Genomic DNA, 24,503 nt, shown 5'->3' on the forward strand with positions numbered 1-24,503 from the left:
TAATAAGGGTACATGTATCCTTGCTTAACTTTATGAAGCCTAAGGTTTAATAAGTTAGCAGACGTTTAAACATTCGTTCGACAACAGATAATCGAGTGCCTTTTGCAGCTTTGTGAACGCTATTCTGTGTATGTGTAACCGAGGCTTGTCTGAAAAGGTATCTCAGTCTACCAGTTGTTGACTAATGGCGACTAGCAACTGAGATTTTCGGACTTAGTTTAAAACGAATTACACAGTTCAGACATAGCACAAAAAAGGTGTGTTACTTATGTGTGTTATAACGAAGTTTAACATTTGTTGGTACATAGGTATATCTTAGCTATGCAAAGTGTTAAAAACGTTTTATTTTGCCATTTTTGCGGTTACTTCTAATGAGTACCTGACGTGAAATAGCGTCAATTTGTAACACAGTACACAACAAAATATCTGCACAATCGGACGGCATAAACTAAGATAAGCTGAGCGTTCGACAAACTAAAAATTTCTCTTTCCGGCAAAAAATAACGGTGAAATGATTAGTGATTAATCGATTGTACGTTAGTCTATTTTGTTGTTAACTTGCACCTTTTAGAATCTTATCACTGATCCCAAGCAACACAACATAAATTGCACAAACTGGGCGTGATCAGCATAAAAAACAACTAATAAAAATTCAATGTCAGAATATTACGATTTTCCCATTAGCGAAAGTAGCCAAGACCTATGGCGCCTTACAGTGCCGCGCGTTCACAACTCGAGTTGCCGTGTTGTGCAACGCGAGGCACTGTAAGGCGCCATACCATAAAGACCTCATGCAATGCTAAGCAATAAATATACAAGAGGCTATTATTTTAAGCTCATAAAATATTCAACCTGAGCAAAGTTTAGGTTTGGGATAATTCAATATATATATATATATATATATATTCGAATCTGTCCAATACGCCCGAGGGCATTATATGAACATAAAATTTGAGATAAAATGATTGATAAGAACGCTAAAACCCAATTTGTTGCAACACTAAGATCGTATTAAAAACTGAGGGAGTCATCAACGCCCTGACCCACAACATTCGGTGCCATTCTATTATAAAAAGAGTGCCTATATTGGTCTATCCTAAAATGTGGGTGGACTACTCCATGACGGGTTTGGTGGGATGGGTTAAAAGAGATATAGTTATTGAGGTCTAGTTCATATAGACCAAACTCAATTCTTTTTAAAAATTTCAAATCCAAATCTTCTCTTCTATCTTTTAGTTCTTGGATGTTATTTACACGCATGCACTCTGTGACACTATCCATAGGCCCGAGTCTGAAAATCCATCGAACCCCCCGTCTTTGAATTGTTTCTAATTTGTCAGTTAAGCCTTTTGCGTGCGGTGACCATACCTGACAGGCATATTCGAGTAATGGTCGAACAATTGTGTTATAGGCGACAATTTTTGTTGATATGCTTGCATTAAAAAGGCAGCGTCGGATAAGTCCGAGTGCCTTATTACTTTTCTTAGTAATGTTTAAAATATGCTCGTGCCACTTGATGTCGCTTTGTATGAAAACCCCCAAATATTTCAGACCATTCGCCTGTGGTATAAAAATTCCGTTCATAAAAAGTTTAAAATCTGGTGTCGACCTGCCCACCTGCATGTGGATACACTTTTCTGGATTAAATGTCATGCCCCACTGTGTGGCCCAATGCTGTAATGCTGTAACGTTAGTCTGCAAAGCCAGCTGGCTGGTGTTTGTCAAATCCATGCACAGCAGAGTATCATCGGCATACAGTCGACAGTCAGCGTCTTTCACACAGAGTGGCAAGTCATCGATGTAAAGAATAAACAATAGGGGTCCCAGCACTGAGCCCTGAGGTACTCCTGACTACAGGTACTCCTGTGAAAGATTCAATTATTTTCCGTAAAATTATTATTTATTTTCTAAAAAATATGATAACGGTATTTTTCTCTAACTTTTTAAATTCATAACAGAGCTTTGAGAAGCTCTGTGCATGTGTTCAATAATATAGCTACAGTTTAAAAAGCAACCTTAGTTTTTTTGCTCGTTTTAGATGTGATAATATTATTTATAATAGAATGGCTACAGCGTCTTCCTCCACTCTTGTATTGACTGCACCTCAAGCACAGCCTACACTTCACCTCACCAGGTATCATCACACTTTGGGGGTCAACTTCAGCGCACTTCTCTTTAGCTTTAGTCAAAATACTGACTTTTCAAATAGGAAACAAATATGACTATGTTTTTAATCACTGGAACTTTGTGTATATTCATACATTTCTTTCTGGTTTATAGTACCAAAACGGAAGTTCAAAGGGAGACAATTGCAATCCAGTTTAGAGACTCTCACACCGGAATTGGTGAGCTCTCTACAAGTTTAGTTGGGCGTATGCACAAAGTTAAGATGTTGACTTTATTAAACGATTGGTAAAATTTCCTGCTGCTCAAACAGTTATCGTTCTGGACACCGTAGACATACGACCTTATCGTGCTTTTCAAACAGCTCAGGTTTTGAATAAATTGGAGCTCAATAAAAAAATTTCAGACCTTTTGTGCTTCTGATGTTGAACATTAATCAAAAACTTTTTCACCCTCGAGATAAATCTAGAAAACCAGACAAGGCAGCTCAGTTGCTAGCTGATGTTCTTTCTCTCTGTTGTTCTCTGCAGTATTCAGCTGTTGTGTGAAGTTGTGTTTTATGAAATATTCGCTGTTTTTGTTTTTTATTAGCATAAAACATTAGTATTTTACACAACTAAAGAAACTAAATTCAAGGACTACTCTTTTCAGCCTACTCTTTTATAGTATTGGAGTATTTATAAGAAATTTAGTGTACATGCTATATTACCTGCTCTCTTTATATTGTTATCGTGTGAAATATGTACCTTTATATTGTTATGGTGTGAAATATATACCTTTATATTGTTATGGTGTGAAATATATACCTTTATATTGTTATGGTGTGAAATATGTACCTTTATATTGTTATGGTGTGAAATATATACCTTTATATTGTTATGGTGTGAAATATGTACCTTTATATTGTTATGGTGGGAAATATATACCTTTATATTGTTATCGTGTGAAATATGTACCTTTATATTGTTATCGTGTGAAATATGTACCTTTATATTGTTATCGTGTGAAATATGTACCTTTATATTGTTATGGTGTGAAATATGTACCTTTATATTGTTATGGTGGGAAATATATACCTTTATATTGTTATCGTGTGAAATATGTACCTTTATATTGTTATCGTGTGAAATATGTACCTTTATATTGTTATCGTGTGAAATATGTACCTTTATATTGTTATGGTGTGAAATATGTACCTTTATATTGTTATCGTGTGAAATATGTGAACATGATAAAAGAGGTCTTGTAGCTTTGCAACGGATTAGAATTGTCAAAATTCTATGTAATCAGTAAACTCATTTCTAAATGCGAACAATTGGTTTTTAACGGCCTTCTATAATGGATTATGGTCGAAAATTGAGGTTGAACCATTTCTTTGTTGTGTGCTCGACAGAGCAATGTAAGTAACCATATACACGATTACAGCTTGCCTTCTGCCTAGCTCTAACTAATATGTAAACAAGAGACTTGACATATTGTTTCTTTCATTGTTATCAGTTCTCATATGTGTTATTTAAGATTATTTAGCCAAAATATTTATGTATATGTATTGTTTGTATGTACGTATATATAATGTATATATTATGTTTGTATAAATATAAATAATTTTACACATCGTTTTTGTGTATATGTAATGCTATTATATAGATAATGCATGTATATAAAATTTGTGTATATGTATAAACATATGTATTTAGGGGTAAAATTATGTTTATACTTTATTATAAATATTTATGTATATCACATATATGCTTATATATTTTTTCATGATGTTTGTATGTAGATTACGTATTGTATGTATTGTATGTACATGTATCTGGTATAAAATTTCTGTATGTTCATATAGGTATATATTCGTATGCACATGTGTGTGTATGTTCGTATGCACATGTATGTGTATGTTCATATGCACATGTGTGTGTATGTTTGTATGCACATGTATGTGTATGTTCATATGCACATGTGTGTGTATGTTTGTATGCACATGTATGTGTATGTTCATACGTACATGTGTCTGTATGTTCGTGCGCCATTACTACTGAATATGTTAAACATTAATGCATGCAAATTTCTCCTATGTATACTGCCCAAATAGATAACATGTTGTACCATAATTCATAAAGATTTACAAGTACATTCTGCATTGATATAACAACTTATATCAGCACTTATATGATATCTCAGTCATGCCTCCTTATAAAGTACTCTTACAGGAATCAAGGTGATTGGAGGCAGGGCTGAAGGTGGGACACATGGTATCTTTATCAAACGTCTCATTTCCGGCGGGAAAGCGGCTACCGACGGTCAGTTAACCCAGTTTCGATGTTTCTTCTTCTCTTAAAGAATTCGTTACAAAACCAACGGATCTTTTGTTACTTTCTGTTTGCTTTGATTGTTAGCATATTCTCCGTTGTCATACGCAGGACGGCTCCGAGAAGGAGATGAACTTGTTCGTGTGAATGGGGAGACAATCGCCGGCTGTTCCTACTCAGAGGGTTTGCAACTGCTTAGGGAGTCTGCTGCCTCAGGTAAGGATCAGCTGGAAGATTTGCAACTCTATAGGTTTCGGTTAATGGTACAGGGGGTTCCTTTTGTTTTGTTATAATCTGCGACAAACTTGTGTAGTTGGCAGATGGTCGGTTGCTAAATTCCAATAGTATTATTAGGGGGGGTCATCAAAAGGTACAAAATGAAAAACTGTTGCTATGTTTTTTAATGGTATCATTTAAAACTGGCGTCCGTAGTAGATAATTCTTTAGATGTTGTCTTTAGGAGTTATGACACTATGAAACATTTATGATAAGAGGTTGACAAAATAGAACAAAGTCATTGCTGTGTAATTTAAGAGTTAGGACAATGTAGGAACAGCAAAAGTAAATATCCTTTCAAGCAGGTCGTCTTATTCAATCCTAAAAATAGGTGGCTCAATCAGATCAACTGAGCAGCAGAACTCGAGTCACTTTCTCTATTAACATAGTATAACACCTGCTTTATCAACATACATGTAGTTAGGTGTATAACTCGGAGAATATATTCTGGGTAGGTCAGTCATGTTTATTTTTTAATTCCAATGTCTAAAGACTCAAACCCCCGTTTTGTATGGCATATTTATTCAATTTTTTAAAAGAATATTTCCGTGTCAAGGGCAAGTAACTCTCGTTGTTGCGCGGGATACCCAAGCGAAAGAAGAGTTTTCTCTTCTAATGGAGGAGGAGCTGACGACAGCATCAGAAAGCTCCAGAATGACGACTCCAATAAATACATTTGTATGTAATCACATTTTCATAATACTAGAGTTGTTGTGGGAAAATTGTAATTTATCTATAGATGTATTATTGTGTTTCATAATTCCTTTTTATTAAAATAGTTTTTATAGTTTAAATATTATATGCTGTTTGAATTAATTTTTCACCACTAATAGGGTATATTCATGTCCACTTCTTTAAGATTTGTCTGTCCCTGTCATAGAATTAAGCAAGCTATATCTACTTATCATACGTCAAGGTTTAGTTATAGAGTCATAAAGGTTTCTTGTTTTGTCCATACATATATTCACTTGTTATAGATCTGTGTCTATAGGTTATAGTGGAATAGCTACTCATGGTAACTTATCATAGAGTGGTATCTATTAATCATAGAGTGATATCTATTAATCATAGAGTGATATCAATTAATCATAGAGGAATACCTGCTTATTATAGAGTGATATTCATTTATCATAGACTAATACATGCTTATTATGGAGAGAATAATTTATTACAAAGTTATGTCCTTTTACAATAGAGTTGAATTTATCAATCATAGAGCTACACCTTTCTAGTATAATGTGATATCTATTTATCATAGAATAGTTACATATCTTGTTTTATAATATGTTTAGATTTGGATAATATCATAAAAAGTTTGCATAAATCACTCTTTTATGTAGTTTTTCAATGAGATACTGTATTTAATATCGATGCTCTAATAAAATCTCTCTTGATCAAATTCTCAGAAAGCTAAAAATATTTCTCAAATTTAAGTTGTATTAGGAAGAAGATGTCACACCTGCTAACAACTAAAGCTAATATATCCTTTATATGTTTAAAAATTTTTACTTCTGGAAGTAGAAATATTCATTGTTTTAAACATAGAAGAGATTCCAGAGGGCAACAGTATGTGCACAAGTATGCTTCTTCTAATGACCTCACACTGACTGTACTGTTGGTCCTCATGATTTCCTGGGTCTGTTACAGGATTCATCACATTCCTCTGACACGATGCAGTCGGAAAATAGCCAATCAGGTTATTATAATGATGGGAACAACCAATCACAAGCAGTCATGAACAACAATCAATCGAGACTAACCCGGACTCAAAGTCAGAATTCAGGCAATCGGCAGGAAATTCAAAGGCTAGCTAACATCTTCTCCCACCGACTACAAGGATCTGAAGCTATGGCAAGCACCCCATATAGCGCTACCAAAGGTACTCTACTAAACGGCGGAAGGCTTTTTGTACGTCTGCGCTGGAGCATTAGTCCCGTCATTTGAACTACAGTCTTCTGCTGTAGTTCAAATGACGGGGTTAAAGTTTGAGTCAATCCGCAAGTCATCTGCAAAATGGCAAAAATCCAACGAGTCAAGCAAGGTTTGTTACTTACAAATCTTTGTCGAATGTTTCGTGTCTGGCGTTTGCAGATGATGCGCGAGAAAATGTCACAAGCAATTCCATTTTAAACATTTTCCGTATTTCAGTCGTTCATATTTCGATTTGAGCAGTTGCGAGTGCACCGCTATGGCTTCTGGAATCCCTATTTTTTAACAAAGCGCCTGCGTTAATCCACAACACATGAATGTCAATTGAAACACTTGTCCCATGGTGACTCAACGTGTGCACAACTCCAAATTAGCATCATCCAAATCAGTGAAACAAGAAATTATTCTGTTCCGAGTGAGATATTTGTGTCTGTGTGTTTTGGGGCAATGACGGCTTGGTGTGTTGATATTAGTCTAGTATCTATAAACCTTCTGGGTGCTGAACTGTTTTGTCTGCATAGAAGATGAATATTTTCTGGTTTATCGGTTTAGAAAAAGTCTTGACTCATTTTCGATGGAGTTTCCAGGTTCCATTCTCAGTTTTGTTGGTTTAGCTGTTAGCCTTCTAAATACGATCTTCTGTTGTCATAGACATGCTCTGGTCTTCATTCTCCCTTTCTCAATGAAGCTAACAAGTATTCATGTAAATTTCTAATGCGGTCTACATAAATCCAAAGCTGCAAATCTTTAGATAGGTCATGTTTTATATATTTCACTATAAATTTATTGCATTAAATTTGTTTTGTCATTTTTGCATGCATACAAAAATGTCCTGTCTGATTCAAAAAGAATTATTGGGTAGATGTTGCTACGACAATTATGACAAATATAGCCTCACAACTGTAACATCATGGTTTCCAAACTCTGCATTCTTCACTTCGTCTCTCGAATTTAAAATGTAGAGTTAAATTGTTATGGAGACAAACATAATTCACATTTTATAAACTGACTTGTCAATATCAAAAGTTCTTACATGATACAAAGTGTTATTCTGTAAAACCTACTTCTATATTTTGAAATTGTCTTTCTTTTAAATGGACGAAAGGTAACTCCATCTTTGTAGGTTCAAATCAAGCCAAATTAGCCCACTTGAGGCATGAGGCATCACTCCAGCCGGATACTCCGGGCATTCAGCAGCTATTAGGAAGGGGTACTGAATCCAATCCGCCTGTTGGAAGTTGGGCTGGGGACACGGGTTATGCAGCATCTGGAGAGACTCTCTTTGCCCAGCAGGTCTTGTCATCAATTCGTGGAGGTCATTATGTTTAGTCTTTTCTGTAACACACTAACATAGTGCTCATTTTTGTGGCTGGGGGTCTCTTTGGTACAATGTTTTCAAAGAGTTATTGCATTAGAAGTTTAATGTGTAAATGTAGCAGGATAATTAAAAGGTTGCCTGTTAGGATCTTAAATTTCAGACCTTTAGGTATAACTATCACTTGTCTGTACATGTCGGGTGTGTATTTGTCACTTGTCTGTACTTACGACATGGAGTACATGCCACTTACTGTCATCTGTCCCTTACTGCCACGGTACATTGCATTTGCCAATACATGGCACTTGTCTGTACATGTCACTTGTTTGTGCATCTCACTTGTCTGTACATGTTCCTTGTCTATACATGACACTTGTCTGTACATGTCACTTGTTTGTACATGTCACTTGTTTGTGCATGTCACTTGTCTGTACATGTTCCTTGTCTATACATGCCACTTGTCTGTACATGTCACTTGTATGCGTATGGCACTTTTCTGTACATGTCGCCTGTCTTTATATATCACTTTTCTGCACATGCCACATAGGATGTCATTAGTTCTATGCTTTTCTATGATCATTTAATTTTTATCTTATAACGAGATGAATGCCTGCATTGCATGGGCACTAAACAGTAATAACTCAACGAATTTGAGTAACTTACCTGGTAAGTCAGTAAAATCATTACTATAGTAATAACCGTGTCAGAACCTAGCTTGACAAATGTTACTTTACTCATAATGATGAAGCGTGCTAGTTAACCCCCAGCACTTTAAGCGTGAGTATTGTAACCAATGTAATGACTATGACCACGATTAATCCATTGTATTGAGCGTAGCCTGTGTAGCTAAATGGGTAAGCTTGTTGCGTCCAAAACTGGAGGTGCCGAGTTCAAATACAGTTTTTCATTCCTTAAACTTTATTGCTATGGCTGAACAGACAAACGACAGACACCGAGTTATATATAGACTAACTAGCTGAATGCTAGACATACTTTGAGTTATATATAGACCAGCTGAATGCTAGACATACACTGAGTTATATATAGACTAACTAGCTGAATTCTAGACAGACACTGAGTTATATATAGACTAACTAGATGAATGCTAGACAGAAACCGAGTTATATATAGACTAACTAGCTGAATGCTAGACAGACACTGAGTTATATATAGACTAGCTGAATGCTAGACATACACTGAGTTATATATAGACTAACTAGCTGAATGCTAGACAGACACTGAGTTATATATAGACTAACTAGCTGAATGCTAGACAGACACTGAGTTATATATATATAGATTTCATAGTAATTCTTGCTCAAGTAACAAAGGTACAGTCTTATTTCTTGTGTATTGTTTAGTCATGGTGCTCCAGGTTGCAGCCATTTCTGGTTAGATTTATGTTGCTCCAAATTTACACCAAACTAGTACTAGCGGTTTTACTACTATAATTGTAATCTGTACTACTTTCATAGATCAGGAATCTTTAGAAACTTATCCAATCTCAGTAATGTTAGTAGCAAGTAAAAAAGTCACCCTTTATTTCACAGTGTTTCAATCTTTTTTTGAAATATGCTTTAATACTCTTCTAGATGATCCACCTTTTCCATCTAAGCTCATATGTGAGTTGATTGTAATAGCGAAGTAATGTTTTTCACCAGCTACAACCAGCTTGTTTTGAGCCAGTCTCTAGGACAAGTTGTATTTTTATTAGTGAGGGCCAAGGGAATAGAGGACTAAAAAGAGAAAATGAGAAATAGAATAGCAAGTCGCCACAACCCTCATTACTACATCAGGGTTCTAAAAAGCATGACCAGTGCGCAGACAACATCTATTTTCGAGTTATCGGGATGTTTGGCTTTAATGTGTACATCACGAGAGGCAGCGCAGAGCTAACATAACATATCTAACCTATGCGTGACCCTGTTGAACTGGTCCCAGCTGTTGATCTCTTGTCATCATATTACTTGTCATGCTCTGCCACACGCAGCATGCAGGAGTACTTGTCATGCTCTGCCACACGCAACATGCAGGAGTGCTCAGCTGATGCCGTTCTCTTTCTCTTTCCAGAATCTGATGCTAATCCTGCAATACGAGTGGTACCGCCCACCCCCCAACCAATTCAGCCTGATACTAGATGCTCTTTTGAGAGACTTGAAACCGCTCTGAGTTTTTTGGGGCTCAGCATTTCTGAACAACAAAAGGTGAGTTGATTTTCGTTGCTCCATCAGTGATTATGGCTTTATACATTGTACCAATGACCATATATAGTGTACCAAAGAGCCTATATAGCATACCAAAGTGTATATAAATGTCTATTCCACCAGAAGGTATAATTTATGTACTGTACTAAAACTCGTAATATATTAGTTTTATCAATGTTGTAACTAAGAACATATACGTTGTACCATAGAGCATCTGTAAACATATCATGACTACTATCACATGTATCGTATACTAGCTGTGCTACCCGGCATTGCCCGGGTATTAAAAATCAGCTTATGAACACTGAGAGGTAATGAGAGTTGCCTGCCACTTGCTATTAGCCTGGCACATTGCCAATGGATAATTTGAGTAAGCTTACTAATAAGAGCTACCTCTCTCCGTGAACCTAAATCTTCATGACCTAAAGCGGTAGAGTATTTGCTCCCATATACCAACATATATCGCGTAGTGAATCTATCGAGCTCGTGTGGCTAAATTGGTAGGGTGTCACACTGATGAATGGGAGGTTCCGAGATCAAATCCTCGGCGATATCATATGGGTTCTTTAATCCACGATTTAAATTGACATAGCTGAACATATACAACAACAATGATAAACTTTGAGAAATATATATATATATACATGTGTATCTATTCAAATACATACATTATATATACATAAATAGTTTAAAGAATAGGTTGTACTTAGCCTTTAGCTACTGTCAGTTTCAGCCTGAGGAGGAGACATACTGTATGCTTTAAACTGACATCAGCTGATGGCTATGTACAACCTGCTATTTAAATTGTTTATATATACATGTAATGTACATGTATATATTTATATATACATGTACATTACATTTACATTATAGGAGCGTAGACGCTCCTATAATGTAAATAATCCGTTCCAGGAATGTTTATGTTATAGGGAATTTACATTATAAGAACAGTAAAATACATGTAAATTACCTAATCCATTCCAAGGTCTTTCCAAACTCCCTTTGTCCATGCAAAGGAAAGACCTTACTTAACTCTTTTAATTTGTGGGCTGTACTATCACTGCAGAATTATTGGTTTGCGTCAACAACTTTTTTCCTATTTATGATCAATTTCACTGGTTTTATAGACCATGATTGCACATTTTCAACGTTTATTTACAACGATGTGCTTTTTTTCTAAACAGCAAAGTCTATTATGTTAAGTAAAGCTAATAACAAATATTTTGTACGTCTACAATAAGGCAAAACAACAAAATATTTTTATTTTAAAAAGCAGTTCTACCTGTTCGTCGTCTATCACTATCCAGGGGTCCAGGTTAGGATTAAGATAATTTTCGACGATACTCCAACTCGTGACATTAAGACTGGTAGACCGACACTGCAGCACCTGCACCAATCGATCGCCTTTGTTTTTATGAACAATTACGCAGTTATCCTATTCGCCTTTTTGTTAACACATTTAACGATCTATTACGACGAACTAGAATGTCGCGAAAGTTATATAAAATAGATATAACGCTAAATGCACGGCGTTTTTTTTCCGCAAGTGCGGCGAAATAAACTAACATTCAAATCGATTTTGAAAACTTGCCCGACTTGGTACTACATTATATGGAAGACGAAAGCAAAAACTTACCATAAATCTTTCACGTTATCTGCAATTTACGCTATAGGAGGTATCCGTTCTAGGAGCGTCTACTGTATATATATTATAATATATATACAAAATATATAAATGTAATATATATGTTTATGTGTAATATATATGCAATATATCTGTATATTGCTCATAAGCATGTATATTGCACTTGAAGTTGCGTATCAATGCGTTATATCAAAGGGCACTGAACTAAATTTCTTATTAAATATATATTGGGCCAAATAGCATTTATGCTTTAAAAAAGGCATATATTTATGAGTCACACCAAAGAGTGTATGTTTATGAGTCACACCAAAGAGTACCACATATATATTATACATACCATATACATATATATTGTACCAAAGAGCACGTGTAATCAATCATTTGATCATAAAGCTAGCCATAGGGTGTAAACACTATCCCGTTCTTTGGCAGAGGCAGCTGAGATCGATGCTCTCAGTTGACAGCAGTGGTCTGGTTAGCTATGCGCAGTTTATTCATCTTGCCAAGCAGATGTTTCATGATGACCTTAAACGATGCGACATTTCTCAGGCTACCCACCTGATACCCACCATTTCCCAGTCTACTCACACACTACCCACCACTACGGCACACAGAGTAACACTTCCATCAGCTGCAGTAAGTTTTCCATCAGTTCTTGCACCCTCCTCCCCTTTTTGACCTGAAGACTCGATGGCGTCTTCATATACATATTTGTCTGCTTGGTGTTTTATTAGCAGACTATGAAAGTGTATTATAATGCGTTTATTGATGATCAACTTTGCAGCGGCAGCAATGCTATAGATGTCAGATGTCAGCCTATGTGTTTGCAGAATAGCATGTTGAGCTCTTGTATACTGATTTCAACTTTTTGTCTTTTTATCCCTTACAGAGGCTTGAATTTTTACATTTGCAAGAGTCCTCTGATACAGAGGAAGTTGTAGAGACCTTTTGGGATGTACGTATGTAGCGGTGTGATTATTTCTCTTTCCTGTTGCTGCTGCGCGACTTCCTTTTCAATGCTTCCCATGAAAACTCTCGCTGCACATAATATCCTGGGCTTTATTCTAGCAGTGGTTTTTGTTACCAATGCTATTCCTAGTTATTTGACTAACTGTAGTAACATTGATGGCTGAGAGGAACACAGCCATGTATTCTCTTATATCTATTGTCATATGTTCTACTCGGTTTAGCCACGGTTCCTGACAAATGCCTCTACTCGGTTTAGCCATGGTTCCTGACAATTGCCTCTACTCGGTTTAGCCATGGCTCCTGACAATTGCCTCTACTCAGTCATTGATTCGGTAAAACCTTCAAAAGTTGGTCAGCTGTTAAGATTTGCGTCTAAAGTTGAGTAACGGAAAGGTTGGCTATGGCCCTCAATTCTCTCAATTGGCAAATGGAAGGACATAACAAGCTAGGGCAAGTGACAAAACTTAGATATGACATAACAAATGCCTAATTAAATACTGTTTTCTTTATTATGGTCTAGGTTAATGACTTTTGCTTGATACCAAAATAAAAAACACAAAAGATTAGAGATTTTATAAATATGGAAATAATATATATTATATAATAAATAATATATATTAAATAAGAAATAATGTATGCAAATCTATAGAATAGGAAATAAACCGGCGCTACAGTCTGCAATGGTTAGGAACGATGAGTAAGTCATAGTGGAAATGTAAAGTAGATATGGTCATGTTGACCAGTATGACAAGAGGCAGCAGGTTAACAAGAGGCAGCAGTATTCTAAGTCACACTAAAGATGAGTGTTTCGTTTTTGATATTTTATCAACATAACACTTCTGACAAACCTGTCTAAGGTTTCTGCCATACAAAGTTTTTAACAAACCGCAAATTCTTAAATCATGAAAAAAATGCTGTATTAGTGCAACCATTATAAACGGGCAGTATATCTGCTCATGAAGCAGAACAGTCAAATGTTTAAAACTTTGGAAAGTTCAGCAATAGAGTTACTGGTATGCTGTATTATAGAGTTATGCTGTATTATAGAGTTATGCTGTATTATAGAGTTATGCTGTATTATAGAGTTATGCTGTATTATAGAGTTATGCTGTATTATAGAGTTATGCTGTATTATAGAGTTATGCTGTATTATAGAGTTATGCTGTATTATAGAGTTATGCTGTATTATAGAGTTATGCTGTATTATAGAGTTATGCTGTATTATAGAGTTATGCTGTATTATAGAGTTATGCTGTATTATAGAGTTATGCTGTATTATAGAGTTATGCTGTATTATAGAGTTATGCTGTATTATAGAGTTATGCTGTATTATAGAGTTATGCTGTATTATAGAGTTATTCTGTATTATAGAGTTATGCTGTATTATAGAGTTATGCTGTATTTGCTTGGCTGTTTGTTTCCTATATATGTGTATAATGAGGGTTACTGCTTGAGTAATCATAACAACTTCTTAGGTGTGGTTGTTTGCTTTTGCTTTTCAAAATCCTCATCTTCCACTAGAAACATGAAATCGTCAGTGATTCTGTTGTGATCAGGTCCTCGGGCTAACCTTCTGCTGTTTCCCTACTTGAACATTCGATGACTAACAACAACCTATGAAAAGATGCTTATCCTTCATTACTATTGATACTAGTATGCTTGCCAGTTCTGCGCACTGTGAGAGGTCTTAATGGGTAATCAGTATGCGCATAGTTAATTTGTGTAAGGACAAGGTAGCCAATTGGTATAGTGGCTAGTGCGCTGGTCTGTAAATCGGAGTATCTGAGTTCAATTTCCGTATAAGACAAATATTTTTCTAACAGTCTTAGCATGGTTTCAGACTGATGGATGTATGGACACGGCTCTTATAATAGCAAAGAAGATTTGAAATCAGTAAATCTTTGCTGTTGCATATCATATTATCACAGCTAAACCTTTCAACTATGAAACAAGATGAATTTCGATTCTCTCAGGATTAAAGCTAGTTGACTGTATGAAACCCAAATTTGGTAAAACTTCATGAAATTCCATCTTTACACTTTTATTATTTCTCAATGTTTTGTTATTTACTTGATACAGATTATCAGGCCTGTATTCGCTGGTTGCAAGTTGGGGCGGCAGATGTTAGGTGACTAGTTATGAACACCTGTGGTTTGGGGGCGGTATAAGCCCCCAACTGGTGTCGGGGCAGCGCCCCAAAGCTCTGGACCTTTTAGGCATCAACAACCCTCAAAGTATGCATAAATGCAATCAATTGTAAGCATCAAAATCTACATAAATATATTGTTTATGGTTCATGGAAGGCAAAACTTTTTCTTTATTCAGCGAACGATAATAAAATTACGATATAAAACTCATGACATTACAGATTTCTGTCCGGGACATTGACAGAACAAGAGCTATTACTTCTTTATTACAATAGTTCTTGTTCTGTCAATGTGCCTGTGGCAGAAATCTTTCACAACTGACTTTGTATCTATTTCAACATCTTTATATATGTGTAATATTAGAAGATAATTTAGACGAACCTGTCCCAAAGTGCTACTCATCGATGTTTTGATTCAGTTGTGTCATGATAAGGAAAATGCAATATTGGGGGTCTTCTTCACACCCCGCACTATATGCTATAAAGTTCAGTTTCCAAGTCTTAACAAAGTCTCACAAGATTACTCATTTGGCGAGACCACCACGGAGACAATATAGAACGCTAATTGCTAGTAAATTAGTTGTTGGAAATTCCAAGTGAATGAGCTTAGACTGCAATTCTTAGTACTTAGCCGCTGAAAATCACTGACAAATTGGCGCCAGCCGCTCCAGGGAATCCGGGCCTGCAGAGTATAATATAGCATAAGAATAGTTAAATTGATATAAATAGAAAAGTTTGTAAATACAACAAACAATAACATATAATAACAATTACAAACAACAACAGGTACAATACCTATTAATATACATGTTGACGGTGGGAAAGCTCTAATAAAGAGAACCATATTCTCAACAGCCTTTTATATTCTGCTTCTATTGTTTTGCTTGTTTCACAGAAAGCACCACTGAGTTCAGACTTGTCAGCTGAGATCAAACGACTGGAAGAAGAAAACATGGAACTGAGACGACAGATTCACGCTCAAAGTCGACGACTTCGCGACCAGACACAATTGACAAAGGCTGCTGAGAGAGATCTGCATAAGTTGAGGACTGTGAGTTGTCTGCTCATTGTATGCATTCTAGTGCTCCTTTAATAATGGAGTTGTATTCTCTAAATTTCTTTTATAAAAACGAAAAAGACCAGTTTAACCTTCAAAGTGCGAGAATCAATATTCAACTCCTGTTGGAAGTCATATTGGTTTGCCTGAGTCACTAAATTGACCAGCATGGGTATTCACCAATGTCTGACTATAACTGTACTATTTATACTGCTTACTAACTCTGTAAAATTTATCTTGTGTGCTAGATGGGTTCTACAAGTGTCTAGAAACAAAAAGTAACCTCATGTCCTTGTTAAAGGCAGGTCAAAACGTGGATTTGTCTCTCTTGCCCTCCACTTACTCATTCATACCTCCAATAGCTGGTTTATGCCATGGCACTCTAACGCTTGCATGGTCTGAGTTTGAGGAGTTCGGCTGTTTTCATATTTCTAGACATGCTATAGAAGTTTTGTATTTGTCTCAACTTAGTGCGTTTTACAGAGATAGGCTGAGTTAAAGTAAGTATAAGGTTAGGATTGTCTCTGATTCGTTAAATAAGGCCAGGTTAGTCTCTGATTCGTTGAATAAGGTCAGGGTAGTCTCTGATTCGTTAAATAAGGCCAGGTTAGTCTCTGATTCGTTGAATAAGGTCAGGGTAGTCTCTGATTCGTTAAATAAGGCCAGGTTAGTCTCTGATTCGTTGAATAAGGTCAGGGTAGTCTCTGATTCGTTAAATAAGGTCAGGTTAATCTCTGATTTGTTAAATAAGGCCAGGGTAGTCTCTGATTCGTTGAATAAGGTCAGGTTAGTCTCTAATTCGTTAAATAAGGTCAGGTTAGTCTCTGGTTCGTTAGATCTGTCAGCTTTAGCACGCAATTAGTTAGATAAGAAAATGCAGCAGCTACTCTCTGACTAGTCGTAGTAAGTAACTCATTTCACTAACTGACATTTACTAAGTTTAGATCAGAAGTAGTTCTAGAGAAATCAGCGGGGCGATACTGCATCAAAGTTATTTGATTAGGTGGTTTGCTGGCTTATTTGTATACGAGCATATCATTGCTTGTTGATTCACCATTAGCCAAAAGTATAATTGGAGTTGTCTTTGCATTGTCATTTGAAGTTGTCCAGCAAATGCCACCTTCACATTTCATTCTTGAGCATCCTTAGTACTCTGTATACTGAATGCAGTCGCTTATATTATAACTCTCTTTTGTTGCCTCTGTTTAATTGCCCACCACTACAATTCTTCAGGGTGGGTAGATCAGCTGTCCGTACTGTAGTAAAAACAGTAGCTTATGTTTTGTGATTGTGAATAGAACTTAGGACTAGAGGGATATTTCATGCTGTGAGCAGCATGATAACGTTCTCTTTTCAACGCTCAGGAAACTCAGGCAGCCCTAGAACAGACCACCAGTCTGCAGGAGAAACTAGATCTTGCGACCGACTGCCAGCGACTTGCCAATCAGCAAGAAATTGAGTACGAAAGGGTTATTGAAGGTCTCGAACATGAACTACAAATTCTCAGAGATAATGAGGCTAAACAGTTGGTAAGGGTCTTATCTCACCTCCATTTTTATCTATGAGCATTATTGTTAGTGAAGTTACTAGGTTCAGAGGCTGTTGTAGGAGAGCCCTACTGTAAGGAAGAAACTCACGCTAATGGGAGCTCAACTAAGAAAGTCTGAAGAGAGAAGGAAGACATATCATGTCGCTACTCAGAGGCTTCTCGGTCTGCTGTTGACTATCAATTAGTCTGCTTTAACTAACACGTGTAGTTGTTAGTACTACTACTAGCCTTGTGGGTCTCTACTATTGTTACTACCAACAATGACTCACTACCAACAATGACTCACTACTGCTAAATATAACTCATTACTACTAACACTCACTCACTACTACTAACAATAACTCACTACTACTAACAATAACTCACTAGTACTAGCAGTGACTCACTACTTCTAACAATGACTCACTAGTACTAACAGTGACTCACTACTACTAACAATGACTCCCTACTACTAACAGTGACTCACTACTACTAACAATGACTCACTACTACTAACAATGACTCACTACTACTAACAATATGGGCTACATACATGTAACACTCTCCTTGGCAAACTATTATACAAACTCTACTAGCTATTATCTGTCTTCTTGTGATATTTGTGATGCAATGTATAGTGTGTATGGAAATGATATTTGCAACAGACCAGAATAATTTATACTGGTTTTTATATTTCTATCTTTAAACCTTGATGCTGCTACAGATTACTGTCAACAAGTGTATGACACATTTACCACTTCCTCTGGCTCCGCCCCTAGACACACGCCACAGCAGATAGCCACTGAGGCTTTAGATACTATGAATCTTGTCCGAAATCTTCTAGAACGAGATCGTAAGTTTTTTTCAGTTCTGGTTTAATAAAGACCTAAATCATTTTTATTTGTGCAAGTAATGTTATAGACATAGATGCCAGCTTTGTGTTGGCTGTCTCTGACAAGCTCAGCAGGTTTATGGTTATGAAACACACCATTTGTTGTTCAATTACTTAGCAAGAGTTGAGCTGTCATGAAGCCGCCAACAACAGTTGAGTATTTAGCCTTGAAAGTTTTACTTGCAACAAAATTGACGTTACAGTTATTTGGTATCAAAAGATTCACCGTGTCTTACTTTGCTGTTGTAGGTGCAAAATATGTGGAAATTGTGATTACAAGCTCTTAAAAGCTTAAAAACGGATAGTTAATCTCAGCCATCACAAAAAAAATAGTTTTCGAAATCTCGGAAACATAGTTCCATAGTTCGGAATCTCTTATTTCGATGACGTACTCAAACATTGTGGTTATTGTTTTGACACGTGATGTTATCATGTGAAATTAAAAGTCAATTAAAGGCTCGATATAAAATGTCTCGTAGCACTAGTTTATGACAAACACTTCGGGTTCTACCGAAAAGCCTGTATCAAATATAGATGCTCGCTACTTTACAGTTTCGTTTCAGCCTGGTCTAATCATCTAGTCATAATCTGATCATGTGACCCATATTTCCCGCTATATGGTGTGAACAAATTCTGCAGCATTTTTCGACCATCACATGTGACCAACAGGCTCCTGATGTTTATATGAGAACGATAGGCACCCCCTCGAGCTAAGGTTAAAAAAAATTTTTTTAACTGATGTTTAGGTTAAGTTTTGAGATATCAGTGCTCAAAGTGACAGTATTACAATGATGATGAAATAGACGCGCAAGGACAATAGACATAGTTTTATTGAATGCGTGAAGTATATTTGTAAAAATATTTCGACGAATGAGGTCGCATGAAAGTGTAAACAGAAGCATATCGTGTTATTAATTAGCACATCAATTACGTCCCATTTGAGTCGTTTTGGAAAGGGATTCCAATCTACGAAGTTTTCCTGATGGCTGCGATTAACTGTTCGTTTTTGAGCTTTTAAGAGCTTGTAATAACATTTCCACATATTTTGCACCTACAACACAGCAGAGTAAGACATGGCGAATCTTTTGATACCAAATAACTGTAATGTGAATTTTGCCGCAAGTCAACCTTTAAGCCTACCCAGCTCTACCCTTTGTTCACTAAAATGCAAAATTTAGTGTTTCTGAGTGGGTTCTCGATTGTGTAGTGTTTTTAACAAAAGTTTTAGTCAAATGGACTTTTATAGGGAGTATGTTGGAGTTCAAGAACATTACATATTTTTGTTAAAAGTGGCTGTTAAACCATTCCATTGGCATTCCTAGTTGGCCCGGAGATAGGTTGAAATAATCTAAACCTTTGCTAATGCACCTAGTCTCACCTTGCTTTCTGTTTGAGTGAGTGCACTCCTACCATCATACTAGCTGAACAGCTGGATTTATTTAGTCTTGCAACTTTTGCTGTTGTCTCTTACTATGTAGTCGCAATGTTTCAGCTCTACCGTTTGGTTGGGAGGAATGCTATAACGAAGAGGGTTCCAGATATTTCATCAAGTTAGTACTTTATGTCTTCTTATCTTGTATTTAAGTTTAAATTATTCCTCCATCTTACGTCTCTCTATCTTACCGCACATCAAGCTGTAGTATGAGGGAAATATACAAATGAACCAGTTTTAGCATCTGGAAGTGTTGGTTACACTGCAGCTAATGCCAAAACTTCATATTTGACCGCTTTGAACGTGTTCATTTCATTTCAGCTCGGAAAAACCAAGTCCGTTATTTAATTGGATAAAAACTTGTTATTAGGGAATAGCATCATCACTTTTTTTCATCGCTAATATTTTATTCAACAAATGGAACCACAAGAGGACGGCAAGCGCTAGAATATCATTAATTTTTTTGTTCGGTTTGGACCCATTCGACCACCCCTTAAAAACCTTGATGGAAATAGGAGCAGTTTGGTTGTTGTGGAGTTTGTCTTTTTGGCCTATTCTGTCCGATTCCCATGTAGTTTGATATTGCGATTATCTGGTCAAGTTTGTTGTTTACACAACTCCACATTGCACTTTAGTATATGAATCTATAGTGTAGAACGGTTACCTGGTCATGTGCTGACAACTTCTCATCATGCGACTGTATTGTATTTATGGGACTACCAAGTGATCCAGTTGGCTTTGTATTAATGGTTATCCATGGCATGTATTTAGGTCAGATGAATTTACAGGGTGAAATTGTTACTTTTTCATGTGCTTACAACTCCTAATCATTCAAGTGTATTATAGACATGCCACTGCCATGTAGTTCAGTTGGTTCAGTATTGCCTGTTATCTGTATAATGAACTTGTATACCTCCATGTTGCAGTCATATCACGGAGGAGACCAGTTGGCACCATCCAATATCTCGTCGAGATGCAACTGTATCTAAAAGAATTGCTTGATTTTACTGACAGGCTAAAGCAAGTGCTAATTATTTAGACGTTGTATGCAAATAGCCCCTTAGACTAGTTTTTAAACTTCCGACAGGTTGCCTTTCTTATCCACAATACTTTAAAGAACTGAGATTAATCAATGATTGTTCAAAAATTTTAATGTCTAGCGAATGACATGCTTTGTTTCATTATCTTGTTTGTTAAGGTCACAAATAGGCTCACATTTAAGTGAACAAAAAGTCAGGATTTGTGCCTTTTAGATAAAAGAGCTGCCAACTTGTAAAACTAGGCATGTCAGATATAACATGAATTGTCACTATTTACTAGAAGTCATGCAATATTTTGTTGTATTTTTCATCTCATCTGTGCTGCCATCCATTTGTCCGTCCACCTGTTAATACTTGTCCATCCACTTGTTGACACTTCTCATTGTTTATTAAACATGTTGTGATACTATTTGCAGTATCAACGACTTTCTCTGCAGTGTTCATCCATTTTATGTTTGCTTTTTGCATTTTTGCCTCTACTTATCTCATTTTTTTTAAATAAATTTTATATTGATTTCTTCATTCCAACTGAAATATTTTACACAATAGTTTAATAAGGACAGGAGATATACCTTAAGGCTATTTCTTCTAGAGATGTATACCTATATTGCCGTTACCTGCAGATGTTGTCACAGCTCTGGTGTAGGATTATGTAAACTTGCAAAGAACCATATGTTAAGCTTGATAACTCGATAATAGAATCACAGGCTATCGGTTTAGCATCATATGTTGCCACTTGCCAGAAGATTAAATTTATTGTATTTGCAGCTGTAGTTATCATCTGGCTCAAGTGACGTTATAAAATTGGGAATGGCTATGTTAGGGGTTCGTTATTAGTGCAGTTTTGGGATAAAAGGCTTTGATGCCTTTTTGAAGGAAGGATCCCTCTACAACCTTGGCAAACAATATTTTCATATATTTGTAAGCATCTCGGAAATAAGTATCCAATATCAGTACGTAATCATTCAGTTCTATAATAGACTCGAACCTGTTGCTAGACTAACATGAATATTTTGGAGTTGTCCACGCTACATCCAAGTCTGGTCAAGCTGAGAATGTTTGAAATACCTTTCTGAGGGTGAGTTCGAGCAGGGCTGAGCAAATGAATGTTACTAGAAGGTTCTGAGAGGAATATTCAGTACATAGCTCACCTATAGCTTTGTTACCTTACCAGTTTTGCTTTATTTCTGATTTTACCATCGATAACAAAAGTTGATCATAAAAACTGTAGAATGCATTCTGGCAAAAGAGTCAAAAAGCAACATCAAGTGGGATAAAAGTATTATTTTTAAAAGTTTGGCCAACTTGTTGATTTTATGGCTAGGTGTGTTGCAAATAGTGAAGTGAAATCAACTCTTAGTTCGCTCCTCCCACGTCATCACTCGGATATTAGAAACTAAGTTAAGGTTGGTCAATTTTAGTCAACTTGGGCTTGAAAGAGTTAGTGATTTATTGACCACTCACTGTGCAGAGACAGAAAAAATGAGTAATGTAAGAGAACAAAAGTTTAGTAGTAAATTACTAGACACGACTTCCAGGCTCGACTACCATTAACTGTTTTATACAAACACGTGATTAAACGCCGTCAAGCTGCAACTGACCGCATCAATATTTCCTTTGAGTGAATCCCTTTGTTCTAATATGTTTAATATCCTATTCTACAAATATCACGAAATGAGTTCTATACTCAAGTGAGCAGCATCACATCCTTTTATCTAAGTAACTAGACAGGAAGTCTTGCCTCTAGATGTTAATAGACAGAGAGGCTATACTGAGCAATGGTGGCTAGACAGGAAGTCTTGTCTCTAGATGTTAATAGACAGAGAGGCTATACTGAGCAATGGTGGCTAGACAGGAAGTCTTGTCTCTAGATGTTAATAGACAGAGAGGCTATGCTGAGCAATGGTGGCTAGCAGAATTTGCCTAGTCAAAGTTTCATGATACCGGTATCACGGTATGTGTATTACGGTGGGAAAAATTTCATCTTAAACAAAAAGGGCTTCCAAATTATGTCATACAAGAGCCATAAAAATAAAAGGGCAATGGTCAATTAAATAAGTGGTTTGACATATAGTGTTTAAAATACATTTCTCTGCTAAGAGAACAGTTATTAGGCAAAAAGTTGTCAAAGGAGATAGCAATAATACTTCGAAAATGATTATTAGAGGTTGTATACAATTTGTTCAAATCACGTAAACTGTAAGGAGTTGGAAACCTGTAATTGTCACAGAATACAAGGACATGATGCTGTTCAGCTTTTGTTGAACTTCTTTAAATGTGATGAAGTAATGACAGAAGGCACCTCAAGTTTTTCTTCACAACTTGCAAAATTATTGACATCTCTCTAGAAGCAGACTCATGCTTTATGGTCAGACTAGCTGATTCGTTTTGGAGTTTTGCTCCCCTGTAGACACGCATGTCTGATTTCCATACAGGAGACGTACTTAGAATCCTTCCAGATACTTTCTTGCTTGGCACTCATACTGCATCCACTTATGTGTGATTCACAATCTCTCAGATAATCTGTGAACATCTGCCGGGTCTCACGATTTTAATTGAATGGCTCAAGGGTATTTTAAAATTTATATGCTGCATTTTTACTTCACAACACTGATATGTGATATGCTGTTACTGATATGTGATATACTGGTATGAGAGGTAATTTTCATTTTTGCTGGATATAGCCTTTAGACCAGCTAATAATAACAATTGGAGAAGCCTTCAGTTAGCGTCAGGTGTGGTATTTCTCAATAGTTTTATGAAAGGTTGATATGTAGTTCACTGAATGAATCAATAATGGATATCAATTAATAATGAGAAATAGATGGTCTTGTAAATATAACTTGTCTCAATTAGTACAACCAAACATGTACTAATTGGGACAAGTTATATTTAGCCTCTGACTTGTGTTTGAAGACTATTTTATTTGGTAGCCAGACATCTTAGATGATCCCTAGTAGCTGCTATTACTACTGATTTAGTTATTCAATTTTCTATACTTGGCTATTTTTTGCGACTCTGATAGCTGCTACCAAAACCTTACCAAACCTAAAATTTATCTTGTGTGCTAGATGGGTTCTACAAGTGTCTAGAAACAACAAATAACCTCGTATTCTTGTTAAGGGCAGGTCGAGACATGGGTTTGTCTCTCTTGTCCTCCACTTACTCATTCACACCCTTAAGAGCTGGACTAAGCAATTGCATTCCAATGCTTGCATGGTCTGAGTTTAAGGAGTTCGGCTGTTTTCATATTTCTAGACATGCTATAGAAGTTGTGTATTTATCTCAACTTAATACTCCACCTTAAATCGCTTTCTGCAACTGAACTCTCCCTTGTCGAGAGAGACATGCCCAGTTGCATGTTGTTGCCATTCCCTTGCCACGAGCTAAGCACATATTGTAATCAATCTTTGAGGGATTGCTCATGCATTAATATTTGCACACATTAACAAAAATTGAAAACCAGCTTGTAATTGGCAGATATTTCATATTCAAGGCACTACCAGATGTTACGTATTACTTGACCGAGATGAGATCTGAATGAGAAAGTGTCAGTAATGTTTGTTGTTGCGGCATTCTTTGAACACAAGGTCATCCTCTCACAGTATCATTAATACAAAGAGCACGTGTCAAG

At 36.3% G+C, this 24,503-nt stretch overlaps 1 protein-coding gene across 2 annotated transcripts; it reads left to right on the plus strand.

Moving 5' to 3' along the window:
- Positions 1-155: 155 nt before the first annotated feature.
- Positions 156-21,384, plus strand: LOC137401645 (syntaxin-binding protein 4-like). Of its 2 annotated transcripts, XM_068088093.1 has the most exons (17): positions 156-257; positions 2,039-2,134; positions 2,281-2,345; positions 4,338-4,427; positions 4,548-4,652; positions 5,269-5,390; positions 6,360-6,591; positions 7,765-7,956; positions 10,027-10,160; positions 12,238-12,441; positions 12,695-12,760; positions 15,816-15,971; positions 17,342-17,506; positions 17,586-17,688; positions 18,230-18,358; positions 19,890-19,947; positions 20,756-21,384. In XM_068088093.1, exons 2-17 carry the CDS (start codon positions 2,064-2,066, stop codon positions 20,829-20,831), a joined length of 1,968 nt encoding a protein of 655 aa, XP_067944194.1. In that variant the 5' UTR covers positions 156-257; positions 2,039-2,063; the 3' UTR covers positions 20,832-21,384. The 2 variants fall into 2 exon arrangements, with proteins under 2 accessions (XP_067944194.1, XP_067944195.1); XM_068088094.1 differs by lacking the exon at positions 12,695-12,760.
- The last annotated feature ends 3,119 nt before the right edge of the window (positions 21,385-24,503 follow it).

The sequence above is a fragment of the Watersipora subatra genome, chromosome 8 (assembly GCF_963576615.1).
Source record: "Watersipora subatra chromosome 8, tzWatSuba1.1, whole genome shotgun sequence".
NCBI lineage: Eukaryota > Metazoa > Bryozoa > Gymnolaemata > Cheilostomatida > Watersiporidae > Watersipora > Watersipora subatra.

Coding starts and splice junctions, on each gene's coding strand:
- LOC137401645 (XM_068088093.1), top strand. CDS start 2,064: ATGGCTACAGCGTCTTCCTCCACTCTTGTATTGACTGCACCTCAAGCA. Junction 2,346..4,337: donor AGACTCTCACACCGGAATTG/GTGAGCTCTCTA, acceptor GTACTCTTACAG/GAATCAAGGTGATTGGAGGC. Junction 4,428..4,547: donor CGGGAAAGCGGCTACCGACG/GTCAGTTAACCC, acceptor TGTCATACGCAG/GACGGCTCCGAGAAGGAGAT.